The sequence below is a fragment of the Clarias gariepinus genome, chromosome 28, assembly GCF_024256425.1.
Source record: "Clarias gariepinus isolate MV-2021 ecotype Netherlands chromosome 28, CGAR_prim_01v2, whole genome shotgun sequence".
Lineage (NCBI taxonomy): Eukaryota > Metazoa > Chordata > Actinopteri > Siluriformes > Clariidae > Clarias > Clarias gariepinus.
The window spans coordinates 15,430,001-15,452,275 of NC_071127.1; the positions used below are offsets into that span (position 1 = coordinate 15,430,001).

The 22,275-nt window shown below is 39.2% G+C and overlaps 1 protein-coding gene across 1 annotated transcript in view; it reads right to left on the reverse strand.

Moving 5' to 3' along the window:
* Positions 1-20,984, reverse strand: part of LOC128515777 (growth factor receptor-bound protein 10-like) — a 40,279-nt gene extending 19,295 nt beyond the window's left edge. Inside the window, exons 1-5 of the mRNA XM_053489937.1 lie at positions 20,882-20,984; positions 15,893-15,984; positions 12,941-13,016; positions 9,797-10,040; positions 6,751-6,886 (exon numbers count right to left, since the gene is read on the reverse strand). Of these exons, the coding sequence (XP_053345912.1) occupies positions 6,751-6,886; positions 9,797-10,040; positions 12,941-13,016; positions 15,893-15,943 (507 nt within the window). The 5' untranslated portion in view covers positions 15,944-15,984; positions 20,882-20,984. The remainder of the gene's footprint in view (positions 1-6,750; positions 6,887-9,796; positions 10,041-12,940; positions 13,017-15,892; positions 15,985-20,881) is intronic.
* Between the last annotated feature and the right edge of the window lie 1,291 nt (positions 20,985-22,275).

Below are 22,275 nucleotides of genomic sequence, written 5' to 3' on the forward strand. Positions count from 1 at the left end.
CCAGATTCACTTTTTCAACATTTAAAAAAGCATTAAAGTTAAAAAGCGACTTCATTGGTCTTAACGCCAAGTCATCTTTAAAAAAAGTAACCCATGAATTTTAAAACTCCATCCATCCAAGAACTTCTGTAGTCCAACTAGGGACCATGGCGGCCAATAGTACAACCATGCTAGGACCTCCAAATCAACATCATCAAACATATAGAATGAAGTGTTTAAGTCAAACCGTGACTTCTGACTGTGCAGAATAGCGGAACATGATTATGAGATTTAAAACTGCCTGTATTTCTCTATATAATCCCCTGCTACAGTACATTAATGCACTTATCCCAGTGTTTTACTAGTGCTTCTAAACCATCAAGATAGAAAGTTCTCTCAGTACACCGGAGCCGTGATCGCACTGCCTGCTTCACGTCTGAAACACTGGCCTCCCAGGAACTCCTTGAATGTGGAAATGATTCAGAGCGAGGTCAGAGGGAACTCCCAGCCATGTAACTCTTGTTACATGCAATTGGTGTTGGTTCACACAGTTCCTACGGACAGATGCGACTCTTTCGTACGTTATCTATCTTTTTCAAGTTATCTTTTTTTTTTTTTTTTATGATTTACTGTGGCGACGAGTGTCATCAGCGTACTGTGCTTGAAGTCATAGAGAAAATTCCTGACAAGTCCCGGTTTGACTTGTACAACCAGTTATATAAATATACTCACTCTCTTACTCGTCATCATCTATACCACTTTATCCTGCACGAGGCAGGGTACACCCTGGACGGGGTGCCAATCCATCACAGGGCAGACACATGTTTGGGAATTCGGGAACGTCAATTAGCCTAATCTGCATGTCTTTGCACTGTGGGAGGAAACCGGAGTACCTGGAGGAAACCCACCAAGCACGGGGAGAACATGCAAACTCCATGCACACAGACCCCGAAGTGGGAATCGAACCCGAACCTGAAGATTAGAGCTGCAAGGCGACAGATGGCTTAAGCATTAAGCCTATATACTGTAACTAAGTGAAAAAAAAAAGATTCATGTAACAACATATTTAAACTAAGGGCGGATATTCCACTCAAGTTAAACAATTAGTAAATTGAACCAAAATAAATAATTAAAAACCTATATATTTAGGTTAAACTAATTAAACAGAGTAAAGTACATGAATACATCAGATCCTAATGTAATTTAGTATAATAGACATAATACCATTATGAAAAAAGCTACACAGGGCAATTTTTTTTTTGTTTTTTTTTGTGCATCTTTAAAAAAATTTAAGTATTAGCTCATGTTTGGATTTGATCCAGAAAAAAGATTTTTTTTTTAAGCAGTTGCTTTATATGCACATTTAAATCATCCATTTAACCTTGATTTTTTTTTTTCCCTGTCTCAAGTAAATTACCATAATTAGTGAATTGTTACTTACAAAGTTGGGTGAAAATTACAGGTGTGCTGCTATATTCTGCCATGACAATGTACCATAATATCAAATTAGGTAGGTTGACATGTAATTCAAGATCGTGCAATCATGCATTACTATATATATAGGATTTAAATAAGGACAGTCCTGATTATAAAGTCTAATTTCATATAATTATACATGCACTTGTACCACCGGTGCTCTATTTTTACCTTCAAAAAGGCTTTAACTAGAAACTGAACGAGCTGGCTGTGAAACGACAGGAGTGCCTATACGCTCGACGATCTCGTAACGTGCTATCGCTATACACAACCTACATACAATATAAGAAACGAGTTTAAAGGTTCAGCATCCCCTTCCACCCAAAAAATAAATAAATAAATAAATAAATATATATATATATATATATATATATATATATATATATATATATAAATAATTGAATCCTTTACAAGGGTGTGTTTCGTATGTCTGTGTACGCAGACGCTCAAGAGAAAAGCATTCACACCCCTGATCGCTGGCATGCCTCCAACGTCAACAACGTCTTGACTATCCTCACGTCACAAGCGCATGCACTCTCACCAATAAGCATGGACAGTCATGACCAGGTCAGCGCCAGGTCATGTATCATACTATAACGAGTATTCCGGTAATGAAGAAGAAGTCAGAGAGAGAGAGAGAGAGAGAGAGAGAGAGGGGAGTGAAAGCATGTCTACAGACGCTCCTTTATTTCATACAACTTACTGAATATAACGTATTTTATATTTAAGATGATTCTGCTTTAATTTGATTTTTTAGACTCTCAATTGATTAAAATTTTTAAATCTAATTAATCACTATCGTTGTCTATTAAAGTTTTTAAAATACTCCAATTTACTCGTATTATAAATGTGCAATGTTGGAATAAACAAATGCACGACAAAAACAGATTATGCAGTTTTATAATATCTCAGATGTTACCATTTAGCAAATGTGAAATTAAACTGGCAGCACATGCACCGGTTGGGTAGTATGGTGGGTTCGAACCCGCATCGTCATATCCGAAAATTGTATGTATTCTTAAAAAATTGTTCTTCTTGAAGGTAGCTCTTCCGTCTAGAAGCTTTTTATAATGAAACTTGCCATTCGGGCACACCCGGGTCATCTTATTATTCGCCAATATCACATACAGCCGGGTAACCGCGTTGAGGTTATGGTAGGCCATTAGGGTCAAACTCGGTCAAATTTGCGGGAATAAAATGCAACATGCGTTACATGCGGGTTGACAGCCCTACTTTAAACACACGCTCTACTGTAAGAAACTTCATTACACAACTACAGTAGGTGTGTGTGCAATAACCTTTCACTTCTGTTTACAGCTGTCATTCGAACACCTGTTTATTATCATGGCAATACGAGCACCGCTCTTTAACGTAAAAAGATGTCACGCCCTTGGATTGACAGACTGATGAAGAAAAAGTGTAAAAGGAAAAAATAAAACGACGGAGGAATTTAAAGCTGCTGCTGCTAAAGGCACGGTGTAATCACGTCTAGTCGGGAACAAGAGCAATGCCAGAATAAACATGCACATATGCACAAATCGACACCAGCCCACACCCACAGATTATATGAAATATGCAAAGCCGAAACGTATTCAGACGAGGACAGAAGGACATCACGCTCTCATTCTTCCTCTTTCTGGCATGATGTTCCCATGCTCTGTGGGAGACTCAACAAGTTTCTGCGCCTGTGTACCCTCTTTAACCTGGGCATCACTCGTTGAGGCACATCGGGGTCATGCAAGCCCTTCTGAGAATAGTTGAGAAATCTTCTGGATTTGTAATGATGAGAATAAGAGAAAAGAGAGCGAGAGAGAGAGACAGCGAGAGATTTGCAGACGCTTTCTTCAACCATGACATCATATTCGAAAGAAAAAGCCTCGTCATGTCTCTGGCCGCGAGATAACCATTTCACCATCTGCCCTCTGTTTGGTGTTACTTAGCAGACTTATAACTATAATGAGTTGCGGCATTGTGCTCATAGACAGAAAGAAAGAAAGACAGACAGACGCAACTTTAAGATTACAGGCCTCCTTTGGGATAATAGGGAGAAACAATTACGTAAAATATATATCACATGCATTTAAAAAGAGACAAATGGCTAGTGATTTGAACAAGTCTGGTACTACATGGAAAAACACCTCAATCAGACAATACCACTTGGCATAAGCAGATTTTTGAAAGTGGTAAAAGGACCCTAAAGATAAAGCCGTACTGTAAATCAAAAAAAAAAAAAAACCTGAATTTTATCAAGTGACAACAGTCATTCAGGTTGAATCAGCTGCTCATTTCACACAGATTGACGTAAAAGGTATGAAGCCGAAATAGGGGGGTCATTACTTTTGGGCCTCTCAGCCAGCAGCAGAGGTAGTCACAGAGTCGTAACAAGATCTGTGTAAAAGGGGGAAGTTGGCGTCATAGAAGAGGGATCAGAGATTTTGGGTTGCAGAAATGTTGTGGTGACGTTAGTTCGGCAACGCTGAGTCGGTATTAGATTGTATTTGAACGCTAGACTCACTTTATTAAAATGAGGTCGGAACAACATTGACTACATAATAATGGGATTTGTGGGGGTCAGTATGTGTGTATGAGAGGCAGACCCACATTCTGACCAATTTTATTTATAAAAAATGTTTTGTCCATTTTAAAAATGGTCATCATCTCGAAGCAGCTTCACAAAATAAAAAGGTAATTATGGAAATGTGTACGAGCAAGTAATAATGTGTATAGATTAATGATCAAAGAGCAAGCCAATGGTGATGGCGACGGTGGCAAGGAAAAACTCCCTGAGATGTCATTAGGAAGAAACCTTGAGAGGAACCAGACTCAACAGGGAATCTATCCTCATTTGATCCGAACTTCTGACCACTAAACATGCATCCAAATGCACAAAGACATGGCTGCGAGTATATGAGACTAACTCCACTAAAATGCACCACATAACCCTTTAAAATCCAAAAAATCCAAAATTTTTTTTTAATTTGTTAGTAGCAGCCCGTAGCATAGCCATCTTCCAAATGGCTGAGATGGCAATTCATGGTAAAAGTATCAATATATATACAATATAAATAAAAAAAAAAAAAAACTGTCTTTTTTGAGTGTTGAAAGCGTAACTCAACTTCATGTCTTAAGGTACCCTACAACGCGACTGGAAATGAAAACTATTTAAAGATACAGCTACATCTAGTGGATTTTTTAAGTGTATCATACCTCAACTAAGTGGTAGAAATGTCTCAATCAGGTTAAGTTCTTATAGGGGGTAGCTCAGTGGTTAAGGCATTGGACTACAGCTTGGAAGATCCCAGGTTCAAATCCCAAACACAACCACCAAGTTGTCCCTGTTGGGCCATTGAGCAAGGCCCTTAACGCCCAATTGCTCAGATGTACAGTATAATAAGATAAAAAATGTAAGTGGTAAAGTGCTCGCCCTATCACCTGGAGATCCCTGGTTCGGTTCCCGGGTGATGCTGTAACCTCTCACAGCAGGAGGCCTTGCGCTGGGCGGATAGCGCTGGCCTCCGAGTGTGTGACGCCGCCCCCAACCATGCGTGAGCAAGCAGGTCGAAAAAAAAGAGGTCGACTGGTGTCACGTGGTTTAGGGGAAAACGCGTGACGGCTCCTGTCTGGATGGAGGTAAGTAGCCTTAATGTGGGAGCCCCCCCTAGTGACGGGAAGGGAATTGGACAGGACTAAATTTATATTTAATATATAGTCGCTCCGGATTATGGCATCTGCCAAATGCCTAAATGTAAATAACAATAACATAAAGTTACTCAAACTTTCAGGTTCGACAATGTTATAAATGTTATTTATTTTAGATATTAATTTTTACTTGTAAATTCTTATTCTCAAATAGATAAGTAGATCAATCCAAGTACAATTGATATATTCTAACGTACTATTTCAGATAAATAGATAAAGATAGATAGATATAGATTTAGGTTATAAACACTTTTTATTACTTTATTATCACCTTTAATTAAATGCTCTACTGCACATTATCTGTAATAACCTGACCAACAATAATTCCACATCTTTAATTTATTACTGACTCCATTGGATTCTCACGTTATTTATCCGATTCACACAACCCATATCATCTAAATAAGAGACCATCACCCTGATTCTTGCTAAATGTTTCGAACACTGATGCATGAATGCACACACAGTACAAAGTATTCTTTATTCATATGTCGAGGATGTACATAGTGTCCTAGGGATCGTGGAAAAAGAACAGATAGAGCAGCAAGAAGGAAGGAAGGAAGGAAGGAAGGGTTAAGATGGTTGGCAGGGATGTGGAGGCAGGCACGAGAACAGGCACGACACACAGGCGTGTGAAAGGAAAACGGCTCACGTCTCCTAAGGAAGTGCCTCCGCTCTAAGGATACTAAGGAAAGATATGTAGGAGGCAGGAGGCCAAAAGGAGATGGACATGTGTTTGCACAGGATCTTGGCCCTTCACTCGCACATGCTGCAATGTTCTTGTGTGCTTTAGTTACGCAACATGAGTACACATAATCTCGAGTGGCTTGGCGTGCTCTTTATCGTGCTTTAGAGAGATAGCCGTTTTGTATCAACATGAGGGGATGGAGAGAGAGAAGCACACGTGCTCACCAATGATGGATGGACCGATTGTTTAAGGAACATGCAAACAGACTGACACACAAAACTGGTCTTACTAGCTTTCCGAGGACCTTCCATTGGTATTACTAATATTTATGCGAATCGATAGACCACGCCTACATTCAAATCTTAGTAATTAAAAGAAAACATTAATTTTGCATAAAAGTTTGAGGTTTGTTTTAAAAAAAAAAAAAAAAACTAATAGAAAAATGGCGACTTGTCGTTGTGGGGACCCAACAACTTTAAACCTGCTTTCTGGATATTTGTCCCCTACGAAGATATATATAAAAAAAAAAAAAACATGCATATTAACACATACACACACATATTATCAGGAAGAACCCTTTCACACACCTTGTTATCAGCTCCAGAAAGGCAAGAAAATTTATATTCTTGGCAAGGACTTATGTTATGCTTTAAACAGATCTTGAAAGATCTTTGATGTAGTTTTTTCACACACACACACACACTCATACATACAGGACAAAATTCATACTCCTGCTCTAATTTCCCACAGGTGTATGTGTGTATGTGTGTGTGTGACGAAGAGGTAAGAAATATTCAAAAGAGTTAGAAATGTTGTTCAAATAAATAAAATAAAGGCGGAGAGGATGTCAGAATTTATGCCGATTGTGTGTGTGTGTGTGTGTGTGAGAGAGAGAGAGAGAGTCTTACGTGCACATCTGAAGGCTTTGGCGTCGAACCAGCACTGAGTATCGGGGACCCTGCAGGGCTGCATAGTTCAGGAAAAGGGTTTGGGATTGCTGGCAGAGATGCAGGGCGAACCTGGGGCTCCTCTTGCTGTAGCCTCCTGCAGGGGGGGAAACACACACACACACACATTAAAATTACTGACGTTATGCTTCATTTCACTTCGCTATTCCATTCCATGCTATTTCTCATTTTAGGTGAGTCATCTAAGAGCCGTTTTATTTTTCCGTATTTGTTTGCCTTTGCTAAATAATTAACAGCTTTTTAGATTAGAGACGCAAAATGCACGAGAGTAAGTTCATGCACTCGCACAGAGTTTCGTAAACATGGATCTGCATTTATTGATCTACCCATTGATCAAAGCCTGGGAATAAACACAAGCCCTGCTCTGGCAGCGTTAAAGCCCGAGAAAGAAATCAAGAAACGAAGCTTGGAGTTCATTGAAAAGTCAGAGAGAGAAGTGTGGGCAAGTGTGTGTGTGTGTGTGTGTGTGTGTGTGTGGAGTCAGAAACCTCTGAGTGAACCCATCATGATGTGTGGGGGTGTAACACCCCGCTGCCAGAGTGAGTGAAAAAGACACCAGAGAGAGAAAAAAAAAAAACCAAATGTGATTTGCAGAACAAGGAGAGGGAAAGATGAAGGAAGCAAGACAGGAACATTACATAGCGGGATGCATACATTTATAATCGACCCCAAAGAGAAGGAAAAGAAACGCAACATTCAATTAGGAGTTTGAGTTATGTGAGGTTTTTTTCAGCATTATTAAATACAGAAGAGGATTGAGTCACCGTAAAATATTTGAAATTAGACATTTTCTCTCAGAATTTATGACTTTTGTTTTCTAATAATTCAGATTTTTTTTTCCTCAAAACTTTGACATTAATCTCATAATTCTAACTTTTTTCCTCAGAATTCTGACCTTTTTTTCCCTCCGAAATTCAGTCTTTAACTCAGAATTCTAACATTTCACAGCCGGAGGCACAGAGAGAGCTGACTGGCCGAGCTCTCTCTTAATCACGGCTCTACAGCCAATCAGGGGCGTCTGTGAGCTCGTGCACGCGGAAGGAGCGGATAGCACTTTCCTCAGAGTGTGTTACTCCGCCCCTAACGGTGCGTGAACAAGCAGTTCGAAAAAATGCGGTCGGCTGACGTCACGCGGTTCAGAGAAAACACATAATAGTCTTCGCCCTCCCGGCTGAGTGGTAGTAGTAGCCTTAACGTGGAGCCCCCTAGTGACGGGGAGGAATTGGCCACGACTAAATTAGGGAGAAAATAGAAAAAAAAAAAAAAAAGAATTCTAGCATTTGTTTTTCACAAAATTCTAACTTTAACCTCTGAATTCTGACTTTTTTTTTTGCCGAATACTGACTTTAATCTTAAAATACTGATTATGTTTTTCTCAGAATTCTGACTTTTTTGACAGAATTCAGAGTTTAATCTCAGAATTCAATCTTTTTTCCCTCCAGGTTTGGCTTTTAACTGAGAATTCTGACTTAGTTTTACCCTGAATTTTGATTTAGACTCATAATTCACACTTTTTTAAAACTTTTTTCTCAGAATTCAGACTTTTTCCCCTGCGAAATTCGATCTTTACCTCAGAATTCCAACAATTGTTTTTCCGCAAAATTCTGACTTTAATCTCGGAGCTCAGATTTTTTTCCTCTGGATTTCCCCTTTTTCCCTCAAAATTCTGAATATAATCTCAAAAAGTAAAAACTAAGAACTCAAATCTTTATGGTAGCCCTAATCCTCTTTCATAATTAGATGTTAAATTCTCTACTTTTCTACTTTGCTGTCATTCCTTAATCGGATAACTGGATATTAATTTCTTAATTTTATCATGTTTTCCCAGTTTAGGTTTTTTTAATTTAATATACGTCCCAGATAGCACAGGTACGTCGCGGAGACGTCTGCTAAAGAGCGTATCATCTGGGAAACATTGCGTTAGTTTTTTTTAATAGTCGTATTTTAATTGTCTGTAGATCGCCTGTTTGAGCTGTTAAATGATGCATCGTCTTTACATCTATACGACGTCCATACGACGTGTCTTTATCATCTGAAATTTGTTGGTATGTGGACGGGAAATATATATATATAAATAATCTGGAAATAGAGTGGAGAAACCCCAAAGGAGAATCAACCAGAAGGTGGCGGTAGTGCGACACTTACGGATGCAAGCCGCCGTTAAAATCCAAACAAGAAGAAGAACAGCGTGTTGAGAAGACAAACGTTTGGCGGGCGTGTGGAAAAGGTAAGGTAAGGTTAGGTTAGTGATGTTTAGTCACGTTATTTTGGTTTAAGCTATTTCTTGTATTTTTAATCACACTTAAAATACCGACGGTTATATTGCGCGTGCTTAATCTGCGGTTCGGTTCTGGTTTCGGTCTGTTCTCATGAGTTGTGAAGCGAGAGGAAGAAAGTATAAATATTGTTCATTTGCTAAATTAAGTATCATGAATTTTAATTAAATATTTATCTCTGTATTTTTTCACAGCAGTTTGGGACTTCAGGAGTTTCCTGACCAATCGTATCTAACGGTCATATTTAAAAGTCATAACGCACAGTTATAAATTACCAAACGTTTCTGTTGGTGTTTAATTTTTTTTCTATGATTAATACTTATTTGTGGTGTTTTATGTTTTGTACATGTTTTTAAATTGGGACCTCATTTGTAAGTTGCTGCTGGTGTAAAACATTAAACATTTAAAAAAAAAACTCTGTTTAACCGAGGGTATTTAATAAAAATAATGGGAGGGGGGTGTTTTAATAAAACGACGTCTATTAGACATGAATCAGACATTTGGCAGATGTATGAACATCTGATTAACATCTTCTAAAGAGCGGATCAGGGTCGTTTTAATTCATTAACGTCTTAAATACATAGGCTAACGTCGCATAGACGTCTCCATGACGTGTGTGTGCTATCTGCGGTAGTATAAATGTTATGTTTCTGCTAGAACAACCACTGCAAACATCTGAATTTAAGTTTAATGAGAAGGTTGCACGTTACCTCACAGCCAGTATATGGACAGGTTGGGAGCGGCAGGTCTTCTGCGCCGGTGAGTGAGTATTCGTCGCTTTGCTATTCGACGGATGTGATGGCACAGCGGTCCTGTTACTGTGCACACCAGTGCCTTGGCCATTGCGCAGAAGAGGAATGGTGTCTGACTGCTGGGTCTTAAAAGAGTAAATGCCCTCATAGGGCGACAGGGAAGTCATGTCATTCACCAAAGCCTCTAGATCAACGTCGTCATCTGGAAGAAAATAGAGAAAGTGAGAAACATCAAATAATGCATAAATCATAAATCAAGTTCAGATTGGGATGTCTGATAATCAGATTGGGATATCTGAAGTCAAAACTTGTCCAGAAGGCATTCCTGTCAAAGTTTAAAATCAGAAGCTCTAAAGATTGAAAATGCAAAAATAATGCTCTAAGTTTCCTAGAAATTTGGGTGAAAAAAAGTTTATAGTATTAGGTGTTCAAATAATGCAAATTGGAACCACATCAATAAAAGTGAAGAATATGATCTAGACAACATCACCTTTGACCTAATGTATCTAATAAAGTAGTGAACATTTAAGACCAACAGTAAAAACACTGCGTTTCCCAAACCTAGGTTAAAGGTTTGATACTTAGTGCCAGGCTGAGGATATTTCATTAAATTTTGATCTGAAAACAAGTACAGTGGAAACATGGATTACGAGCATAATTCGTTCAAAGAGCCGGCTCATATTTCAAAAAACATTTGTAAACCAAATCTAATTTTCCCATAAGAAATAATGGAAACTCAAACTATGCGTTCCACAGCCCAAAAAATAAATACATAAAAATAATTAACACAAAATATAAAGTTAAAATAAAACAAATGAACCTGCACTGAAAAAAAAAAAAAAGTAAAAATAAATCCCGACAGATAAATGTTTCCGTTTGTGTGTGCGGGCGCTGTGTGTGTGTGTGTTTGTGTGTGTGAGAAGCTAAAGTAAGCTCTCCTGGTTTTTGTCTTACACGGTTAGCCTTCCTCCACTCTTTTCTTTTATTGAAAAATAAACAAGAAATCTCTCTAATGACACTCGATTGATCGAATCCCAGCTGTAATGTAAAAATAAAACAAATTAACCTGCACTTTACCTTTGAAAAGAATGCAGAGCAGTGTTTCTGTGTAGAGTAGAGAGAAAGAGTGTGTGTGTGTGTCTGTCTGTTTATTCATTTATTATCATACCATTTATCCTGTGCGTCCTGTACAGAGGGCCTGGAGCCCATCCCACACAGCTCATGGCACAAGGCAGGAGACACGAGGGTGGGGTGCCAACCCTTTGCCATGGCAGAGACATGCGGCACACACAGTCACACACCCAATCATACACTACAGGCGGTTTGGAAACACTGTATGTCTTTGGACTTTGGGGGGAAACCAGAGCACTCAGAGGTAACCCACCAAAAACGGAGGGGACTTGCAAACTCCACACACACGTACTGGAGGCAAAATTTTAACTCTTAACCCTGCAGGTGTTACCACTAGAACATAGGAAGAAATAGATAATGGTTAGACGCATTACTCACTCACTCACTCACTCACTCAACTTCTATACCGCTTTATCCTGTATTCAGGAATGCGGGGGGTCTGGAGCCTATCCCAGGAGGCTTAGGGCACAAGGCGGGGTACACCCTGGACAGGGTGCCAATTCATTGCAGAGCACACACATACACTCACTCACACACTCATTTACACACACGACGGGCAATTTGGGAATGCCAATTAGCCTAAGCTGCATGTCTTTGGACTGTGGAATGAAAACCGGAGTACCTGGAGGAAACCCACCAGGCACAGGGAGAAGATGCAAACTCCATGCACACAGAGACAGGAGTCGAGCATGGCCGGGAATCAAACCCAGACCCTGGAGGTGCAAGGCGACAGTGCTAACCACTACATCAGAAGCATTCAAAACTATTAAAAGTATGTAATAGACATTAACACGTAATGTTTGGATTGTGATTTATTTCTAGTTACTATGCTACGGGGTCGAGAATCAAAATATGGGCTTGTAAACAGCACTTCTGGTATTGCGCAACCGAGGCGGGACAATATAAGATGCGACACAAAAACAATTACTAAACCAGACCACAGTGTATTATACAAAACAAACCAATAAATAAACAAACAAGGTGCACCACAAACCAATATATACAAAATATATACAAATATAGACAAATGTGTGGAGTGTAAGCGTGTGTGTGAGTGCGTATGTATGAATGTCTAAGTCCGTCTTATTGGAAGTTTGCAATTGTGTACGGGAGAGATGGCTCGGCTTCACCGGTATAAAGCCGGAACCGGCAAGCGTGACCCGATGCCGCTTCCGGGTTCTCTCGCGCTGCGTTCACGCATGCTTGCGAAAGCTTAACCCTTGTGGACCCGAACACTGGTTATGGGACACCTAAACCGTTGTCGGGTACATTCCTGGTGCCGTTGAGCAGCATTAGCCCCTTAATTATTAGCACCCCTCTTTGGAATTCCCCTTTTATGTGGCTCCGCTACAAACATGATCGTTCTTGATTGTTCTCCAGTCCAGTAGGTGGCAGTATTGCACAATCCAATCCATAAACTTAAAAAAGAAGATGATAATACAATCTGGCAATCCGGAGTATTTCGCAAGTACTTTGGTGTGAGGTCATTTTAACCACTAAAAAGTTGCATAATAATAAAAAAAAAAATGGAATCAATTAAGTCAAAAACTGGGATATCGATTCAATGAATAGAATCAACCAACAGAGGATTGACTAAATTGCATAATCGATTTAATCGCACAGCTCCAGCTGCCAAACATTAAGCCATCTTACTAAAACACAACTTTATATATGTTGTACCTGTTTAATACCGGTTTAAGTGCCTGACAAAGCTATACATGGTAGGTAAGCATAACTGCACTTTGCACATCAGGACAGAAATAAAGACCTATCCTCAAACACGCTCACACACGCACTGACAAATCATGCAATAAATCATTAGAAACCCATGCTAATACAATGCAAGCCTGTTTGGCTTTGCCTGATGATTTCATCTTATAAAACTTACTGACCTCTGCTGGTAATCAGAGATAGAAATAAGATAGAATAATACATTTAACCTTTTTTCAGCTTAGAGATGACAGCACTCACCTGGGTGATTAGGAGAGCTGGGATTCGACGGCTGCTGGAAGTGATTTATTCTGGCTGATCCAGATGAGGAAGCGTCCTGAAAATGAAGCAAGTTCAGTTGAGCAGATTGTGCGGCGTGCATACGCGCTCGGACGCACACACATGAACACGTACACAGATGTCCTAGAACTGAATGTGCCCTTCTGTTAATCCACTTCAAATTTATGACAGCACAGCATATGGACAAACCCAAAGTGTCCGGCTCCTCGGACGATGCAGGATCGCCGGTTGCCGCCGATGTCTTCCGAACCAGAAAGATTAGAAACCTTACAACACGACCAAAATATATTTTCATGCAAAACACTTTTATAACTCAAAGCAGCCATGTGCATCCCAAAAAAAAAAAAATCTGGAGCACATTCAGGAGAAGAAACCAAAAGAAATAAAATATATCACACCCCATTTTCAATTTCCAGATTTCTAGGAAACTCTAGAACATGGAATTACTTTCCAGGAACCGGTCCCTGTCAGAGCACTCTTGCTGTTCCTCTCATCCCCTCTGGCTGGCAGAAACAAAAGGTTGATCTATAAAATTGAGGAAATTTACAGCTCTGAGAAAGTGTGTCTCGATTTTGTAATGCCTGTGGAATGTTAAAATAGCCTGTGGACCATGAAGACGGCTCAATGCAAGCTTTAAAAAAAACACACACAAAAAACATTATGGCTTTTTTTTTAAGCTTGTGGCTATGTTTAATTTTTTTGTTGCGGTTTGACATAAAACCTAGAAAGTCACCTGACAAAAAAAGCAACAAAACTGTTGCATATGTGTAACAGGTTTGGGGAGGAATGAGCAGAGGCACGGGGTCGTCTATGTGTACGGTTCTTGTGTTGAATTTGGCTGAGGTCCATCCCTCAGGGCCATTATGTAAGCTTTAAGCCCCGAGCTGATTGTGAAGTGGTGAGGATGGTGCTTTTCCTAGAAAGAGACTCAGGTTCTTACAAGAAGAGCAAATAGAAAGCCAAATCCTTAGGGGTTAAACCTCTGAACTTATCAGCTAGAAAGCAAAGAGTGCTGAGAAAGCAATACACGTGCGCAATGTATACATATATACAGTACAGTACGTGTAAAAATTGACAGGATGGCCTTGAATATTCTGTAATAACTTTGGCTAGGACAATGCATTCTGAATGAAACGACGTAGAACGCGCTCTTCTGTTTTTGGAGCAGAAAAGGTTGCCCCCCCCCAGGTAATTGATACGGTGGGGGGCGTTCAAGTCAAACCGGGAAACTTCACAATTCGACACAGATTGACCACAGTACAGTGATGAGTCTCTTAGCTGCAGTAAAACATGTGAATGGTGCAAACGTTTTTAAAGAAGCTCATATGCCCGATCCATACGAGGTGGGTCGACGTGGCTCAGAACCCACTGCAGTTGTTCCCGGACACATTAAGTGAGTGGAACACCTGGTCCTTAATAACTTGTTGAAGAGTTGTACATAGAATCGTTCACCAACACCACTTGCACGTTACAGGAACCCGGCTGGGAGTTATTTCCCCACGTACAGTCCTGATCTTACTCCAAGCCATTTTCATATGTTTGAAACATTAAAGAAGTTAAAGGAGTTCCTGGGGGGCCAGCGTTTCAGAGGGGATAAGCGAATTAGTGTAGCAAGAGGATTATAATGAAAATAAAATGGGTTTTTACTCTAATAACTGTGTCCCAGTTTGACTTGAACTCCCCTTGTACATTTTGATTAGTGTAAGTTGAAAACGTCAATCATACACAACATTAACAATGCATTAGCTGAAAATTTGAAATGATAACTGGTAATGGGTCCCTTAAGCCTGTGACCTTTCCCCCTTCACCTTATTGATCTACAATAAACATCCTTCCCTAGAGAAACCCAACATGCCTTGGAATATTAAAGATTTACAATATATTATAAAAAACACCACCATGAAGACTACACAATTTCTACAAATAACAAATAACACAACGGCATACAAGACAGTCAGGGAAAAAAAACGTGATGGGAAAAAGGCCTGTGCATACACACATGGATAAGAAGCGACTGAGGAAAAGGGGAAAAAAAAAAAAAAAAAAAAAACACCAATGTGTTTAAATACTTGCAGGAAATGTTCGGGCTGCATTCCCAGCTCAGGGTGATTCTGGCTCTCAGAAACTGCCTCCCTCGGTCCACAGAGTTATATAAGAGCACAGAAAGAGGGCAGCCCAAGCCCCTGCTGAGCACACACAAGGCCCTGCCATGTTCACAAGCATGTTATAAGGTTGACCGCTGCAGCGGAGTGAAAGAGAAAGCAGGCCGTGATCGGAAAAGTTGTAGAAGAGTCAAAAAAGAAAAAGAACAATATGGAGGTCGTGGAAGAATCCGAAAAAAAATAGACAGGATGGAGCATGTGGAGATGATGTCCATGTGGGTACAGTAGGGGATGCAGAAGTCTTACAGTCTAAACGGTATATTTAACAACAAGCATTTGTGAGAAAAGCTGTGAGGAAAGAAAGGAAGTCTCAAGCCAGAGTTTGAGGAATTAAAGCCAAGTAAGCTGGAAGAGGTGGAGAAGAAGAAAGAGATGAAGAGAGAGTGCGCAACCCTAGTATAAATAGTGGCAGGCGTTACTTTACATGTCAGCGTGTCAGCTGTGCAGCGCCATGGCAACACCACGGTGACGACAGGCACGCAAACCAGAATCTCTTCCTCTGTGTGTGTATATGTGTGTGTGTACACCATTGCAACCACAGGCCGAAGACATGCAGTAAATACAGTGTTTCAGTTAACTAGCCTATACTGGGGAAAGATGTGGATCTAGTAATTTGGACAACAGTGCCAAAGCAAACCTAGTTTTGAACTACGAGGAATTTGCAATGGAGAACCTCCAACAGCATAAAATGTCATGAGTTTCCCAATACAATGCTTACTTGTCTGTGGCCAAACAGCTCAACAAACTCTACCTGGTATTTCGGATGGAGCGCAAAGTAGTCTGGGCATTCGGCGACCGCCATGTCCTCCGAGGCTCCACAGCCGATCGGCGTCACACATTCACCTGAGCATCAACAGGAAAATGAAGTTTATTTCATAAAGAAAAAATATGTTCTTGAAATTTAGATCCAGACCTAAAGAGACCTTAAGACCAATAGTTTGTTTGCAAAATGGTACAAAGCCATGTACAATGGGTATCATTTAGGGATGGGGGTCTCCAGTCACCTCCTGATCCGATATTCTCATGATATTATTTTAAAATTGCGATTCTTAACCTATTCTCAACGCGATTTTATAAAAATCCAGATTCAATGTTACTATTTCTCTTTTGTTATAATTTTAAACCTTTAGAAAAGTTTAATCATTAATTCAATGTAGCCCAACATTAGATTTCTTACTTAAAAACCAAGTGCAGCATTAAAATAATACAAACTAACTTCAAATACAAGAGTTTAACATTTAACTTTAAATTAAATTAAACAAAAATATACATTGTTACTGAGCAATTATGTATCCATAATTATTTTATTTATTTATTTTTAAAATTTTCCCTGATTTTCTCCCTAATTTAGTCATGTCCAATTCCTCCCCGTCACTAGGGGGCTCCACATTAAGGCTACTTACTACCACTCATTCGGGAGGGCCGAAGACCATCACATGATTCGTCCGAACCACAATCGCTAGGCGACCGCATCTTTTCGAACTGCTTGCTCACGCACCGTTGGGGGCGGAGTAACACATTTGGAGGACAGCGCTATCCGCTCCTTCCGCTTACGCGAGCTCACAGACGCCTCTGATTGGCACTAAGTACCTCTCATCCCTCCCCTCTGAGAGAGAGCTCGGCCAATGAGCTCTCACTAGACCTCTGGCTGCGAGAGGTTACAGCATCACCCGGGAATCGAACTCACGAACCGAGCACTATAATTATTATTTCTAAGTAGGCTTAGCAAATAAATCAATGCGAGCACTACGAACATGACTTTCGACTAATTAGCACTCGCAGTGTTTACAGACTGGAGTAAGCACACTGGAGTGTTATGAGGGGGTTTGAGACTAATTTGCTCACAGAGTTTAGAGAATATGGCAAATCAGAGGCTTTTTTTAACAAGCACGATTTTTTAAACAATTTTGTAACGCTTTAAAAATTTGTTTCAGTTGCGCCGTTCGAAAGCTTCTGTGGTACAGAATCGTTTATATTGGAGGGTGATCAGCTGATCACCGGTCACGGCCAATCAAACGGAAACTGATCGACTGGTTCATTTCTATTATAAATGTTAGTGTGGAGGTACGTGAATCACAAAACTAGAGAATCGTGATTTATAACTGAATTGATGATATTATCGTTATACTGTCTTAAATCTCCAAGGGTCTGGAGTGCGAGCATTGCTTCGGGGCTCTGAGAAATTGTTTCAACTTGATGGTGTCCCAGGAGCACTAGTGAAATGCTGGGATAAGTGCATTAGTGTAGAAATGGATCATATAGAGTAATAAAAAGGCCTTTTACTCTCTTAACTAGGGCTGGGCTAATTTTGAATCAAAATCAGACATTCAGAATTTTTTATCTGCATAATTCTTTCCACCGTTTGTGTTCATATACTGTCCGCTTTAGAATATATGCCATACTACCGTATTTGTAGTCACATGATTACATGATTTTTATTTTATTTTCTTAAAGCCATGAATTTACTAATCATTATTATGTACAGTATGACAATTAATCGTCCATCAGAGTCTTGTTTTTTTTTTTTACTCATTATGACCTGCTTAACACAGAACCTGATACACTTAACTGGTAAAGTAGTAATATGAGGACCATGTTGGGTTTATTAGGTAGGATCCCATAAAACCTGATTTTGTCTTGTTATAATCGTTAGGCATGATGCTTTCTTTAGGTCAGATTGCATCAGCCGAAACTGGCTGCTAAACCTCGGCCTTGTTTTTAATCTCCGACATGAAACACAAATGTTTGCGATGTCTGTAGCACTAACGCTGGATAATGCTTCCCCTATTTGGCAAATGCAGCACTCTCTAACTTCAGCTCGACACTTTCAACTTGGCCGTCGGTATTAATCACAAGCGGACATGTGCTCTGATACTTCGAGGGAATCGGGTGCAGAAACTTCTAGTTCTAAACTTTTTGTGGAGAGCTCCTAATTGAAAAACATCATGCATTACTCATCCACCTTGGATAACAACTATCCGTAAAAATATGAAACGAACATTTTTAAATGTTTCAAAACTCTATTATATAAGTAATTATGATAAATAATAATTAATGTGAATAAACAAATATAAAAGGGGAAAAACAGATGAACTAATCCTAGTCTAGTTTTTAAATGCAGCACAAATATGGTAAATTAGATTTTAAAACTTTTACAGAAACATATTACAACCACTTCACAAACAAATATCGCTAATATTTCACAATAAATGTCATAAAGAAAACTAATTATAATAAATGGACAATTATAATTACCGGGGGGAAAAAAAGGGTTGCACCAGCAACTAATTTTATCGTACATTTAGTTGCATCATGCATTCAGGCACCTACGCTTAGATTATGTTATTTAGCAGGGTTTCTCTCGATTAGCCAAACACTAAATTTCCCAGAGTAAGCTGCCACAGCAAACAAAGATTTAAAACTGTATTCATGATACTGTGAACCCCAAACACTAAATTAGCTCACTCACCGTGTGACATATCCCTTCAGGCATACAGTACATTTCAGTTAAATGAACACTAAGTATAAATGACGTTGAAGATTGAAGTGAGACCTTGTGTGATTGTAAACGAATAATTTTTTCAAAAACAGCAATAATGTTGTTGCGTCTCATAAAGGAACAAACTCAGCGGGTCAGACGATGACGTCTGTTGCTGGGCTCTATAGCAAGGCCCTTTAGGCTCTGTTGCATAAAATTAAATACATGCAAGGCTGGATAATGTCATCTTTGAAATGCAATAAATGTTTTTGTAAACGTTCTGTAAGAAGTAACGCTTTTACCCTTGTATGATGTTTAGTTCTATGAGACTCATATTCAAATGACTCTTTTTGTTTCAGCCTAGGATGTACAGTATTGGCCTTAACCTATTTTCTGTTAAAAGCATGGACAATGATTGTGCAAAGCCTGCGCATTTATATTATATCAGTTGTGTTCAGGTCTCCTAAACCTAGTTGGAAAAAATATAGCTGTGGACTGCTAAACATGACAATACATGCATAAATAAATTAATAAAAAAGTAACTTAAGTACACAGATAATAAGTAGATGTCTCCTTGACATAAGGCCTACTTTATATATAGGCTACTTCAAAGGCTATATATGAAGTAGGTGTATACATATATTCAGTATATATACTGTATACACAGTATATATACACTGTATATGCATATGCATACATACACACTACGGGTCAAAAGTTTGGACACACCTTCTAATGGTCTTTCCCCGAATTCTTAGATTTGTTCTTTCTACATTTCAAAACAATGCTTAAGCCATCCAAAATATCTTCTCATAATTTCGTTTGAACAGTTGATCTTCTGTCTAAAACCTTCTTAACGGCTCTAATCTGAGGTGCTGTTTGTAGTAACTGGTGTCTCTAAATAAACGTCTTCTCTGCAGCAGAGGTAAGTTTTGGTCTTGCTTTCCTGGGAAGGTCTTTATGAGAGCAAGTTTCATCATGGTGCTTGATGGGTTTTGCCAATGCACGTTTTGCCAGAACATCTGACGTTCTTGTTTTAAAAATAACTGACTGTTGTTGTTGTTACTAAATTACCCAATGCCATATGTGTTATTTCATAGTTTTGAAATCTCCAGTATTGCTGAATATAGATCATTAAACAAAAATTTATTAGAAGGTGTGTCCAAGTTTTTGACTGGTGTCCAAACTTATAAAGTACCAAAGTGTACGTCTATCTAAACTGAAAACTAAGGCAACCGAGTCAACTAAGGAGGAGACATTTGCTGTAGCTGAATTGACCTCCATATACAACAGCATGCGCTGTGGGCTCAGCTACGAAGATGGATTAATTTTCAGTTAAATAAAAATGCATATAGAGCCTATAGGCTTATGTCGTCCTGGACGTTCAAAATAAAAAAAGATGATAAAGAAAAAAGTATTTAAGGAACGATCAGTCTTTTGTAAGTTACAGTAAATCAGGCAACCATAACCCAACACCACCTCCACTAACAACCCCATCCCTAGTCACCTGTCTCTCTCATGCACATTAAGACACATACTGTACACGCTCAGAAAAACAAAACAATCAGAGGTGTCATGTGTGGCAAATACACTTGCAACACACACCTACTGTACATATACACACATTCATAGTCAAGTGGTGCATAGTGGGTCATAGTATTGTCTATGGGGGGTAGTCATACTGTAGGTTTAAAAATCCAGTGTGTACATGCCAGTATGTCTTTTCATTTGTTGTCTTTAACACAATATGAACATCACACAAGTTAAATTGACTTCTAAAAGAGAAACAGATTTTAATTCAGTAGGAGTGTAGTATTTAGTGGTGTAGGGTTTTCCTAGAGAACTGCATGCATGGCAGTAAGTCTAAAAAAAAAAGAAGTGTATCAGTGACTAAACAATATTGGCATATCTTTAGGCTGTCTGTATGCATAAACATAAGCATAAACATAAGCATAAACATAGCAAAGTCAGAGTGGTGTAAAAAGGACTGATGAGTGCCACTGCTACATCACTACATGCATTTAGTCAGAACTTTGTTAACAGATAAAATTATACAATTATTGATTTATTTATTACCTAATGTATTTATTTTCCTTCTAATTGTTGTTTTCCCTGGACGACGCTCGTGCACTAGTCCTTTAAACATCCCCACTCGCGCGCAGTAATAGTATCTACAGTGTGTGTACAGTGCATAGATTCATCCTCCTGCTCTAGTGCATGGCAGCTTGTCTTCAGTGGAGTTTTTCCAGTAAATGGACTCACCTTCAAACGCAGCGCAGCGCGGGAAATCCCGGAGATATCCGCGTGCCACTGTCACCGCACGCGCGGAGAGAACCAGCAGCGCGCGCGAGCTCCGCTCAGCTGATCCCTCAGAAGCCACGAGGGCGCGAGGAGCTGCCCCTTTGGTCCCGCCCCCATCGCCACGCCCCTTCTCCCAGACTCCTTTAACCCTTATCCTGCTTTACTTTAAACGCAGTGTAACAAGAATATATCAGCATGAAAGATAAAAAAAATTTTTTTTAAATATATGGCCAAACAAATGTGGACTTCTAACACATCAACTTGTCCAATCTGTTACCACAAAATGAAATTTGCAATTGCTGTTATTTGCACAACTGTTTTCTGTTTTGCTGCTACTTTAACAAAAAAATGTTTACTTAAATTTTTGCTTATTTTATTTTTTTTTATTTATCTACCTCAACTCATTATTTATTTAATTTTGTTAATTCATGGTGTTACCTTGTTATATTAGCTAGTCAGCTAATTATGTGTCTTAATTAGCTAGTTTAGCTAACTAGTTTAGCACCTCGGTCCTGGAGGGACGTTGTTTCATTTCACTGTGTACTGAACTGCATATGGTTAAAATGACAATAAAAGTCTACTTGACTTGAACTGTAAACAATGGCTGCATGGTGGTGTAGTGGTTAACATTGTGGTCTTGTACTGCCAGCGTCCAGGTTCGATTCCTACCTTGGGGTCTGTGTGCATGGAGTTTGCATGTGCTTAATAGATTTCATGGTCCAAAGGCATGCTAATTATCGTCCCCAAATTTCCCATAGTGTGTGAATGTTGACTAAAGGGTCTATGACGGTTGTAAAAATGGGAATAAACACAGTGGTACCTTGGCATACAAATGCCCTGCCTCATTAATGTTTGCCTGAAGAACTAAAATATTGCAAGAAATTTGCCTCGGCATACGTTTACAAGCATTTTCAGCCTATGATTGACAGAACCCAACCAAACAAAACCTGTTTATGTTAGTGGAAAGCCTGGTCAAGTGAGTGTATATATTTTTCTGTGTTTTTTGGCATTGTGTGCAAGATTTTGTTGAAGATATGGCACCGTGGGTCCTGAGAATGTTAGCAAGGACGGTAGCAGGAAGAGAGCACTTTAATTTTTAAAGCATCCGGTGCCAAAAAGATTTATAACTTATTGTTAAGCAGGATTTAATGACAGTTTATTTTACTTATATTACATGTATTTTATAAATTATTTCATTGTTTTTTAAATGCATAAAATAAAAAAAATATGATTATCATGTTGGAAATTAGTAATATTGGTAACACATTATCTGCATGTACATTATTTCCCATTGGGCGTTTCTCAATATGAAATTTCGCCCTTAAAAACCCGCCTCCGGGGTGGATTAAGTCAAG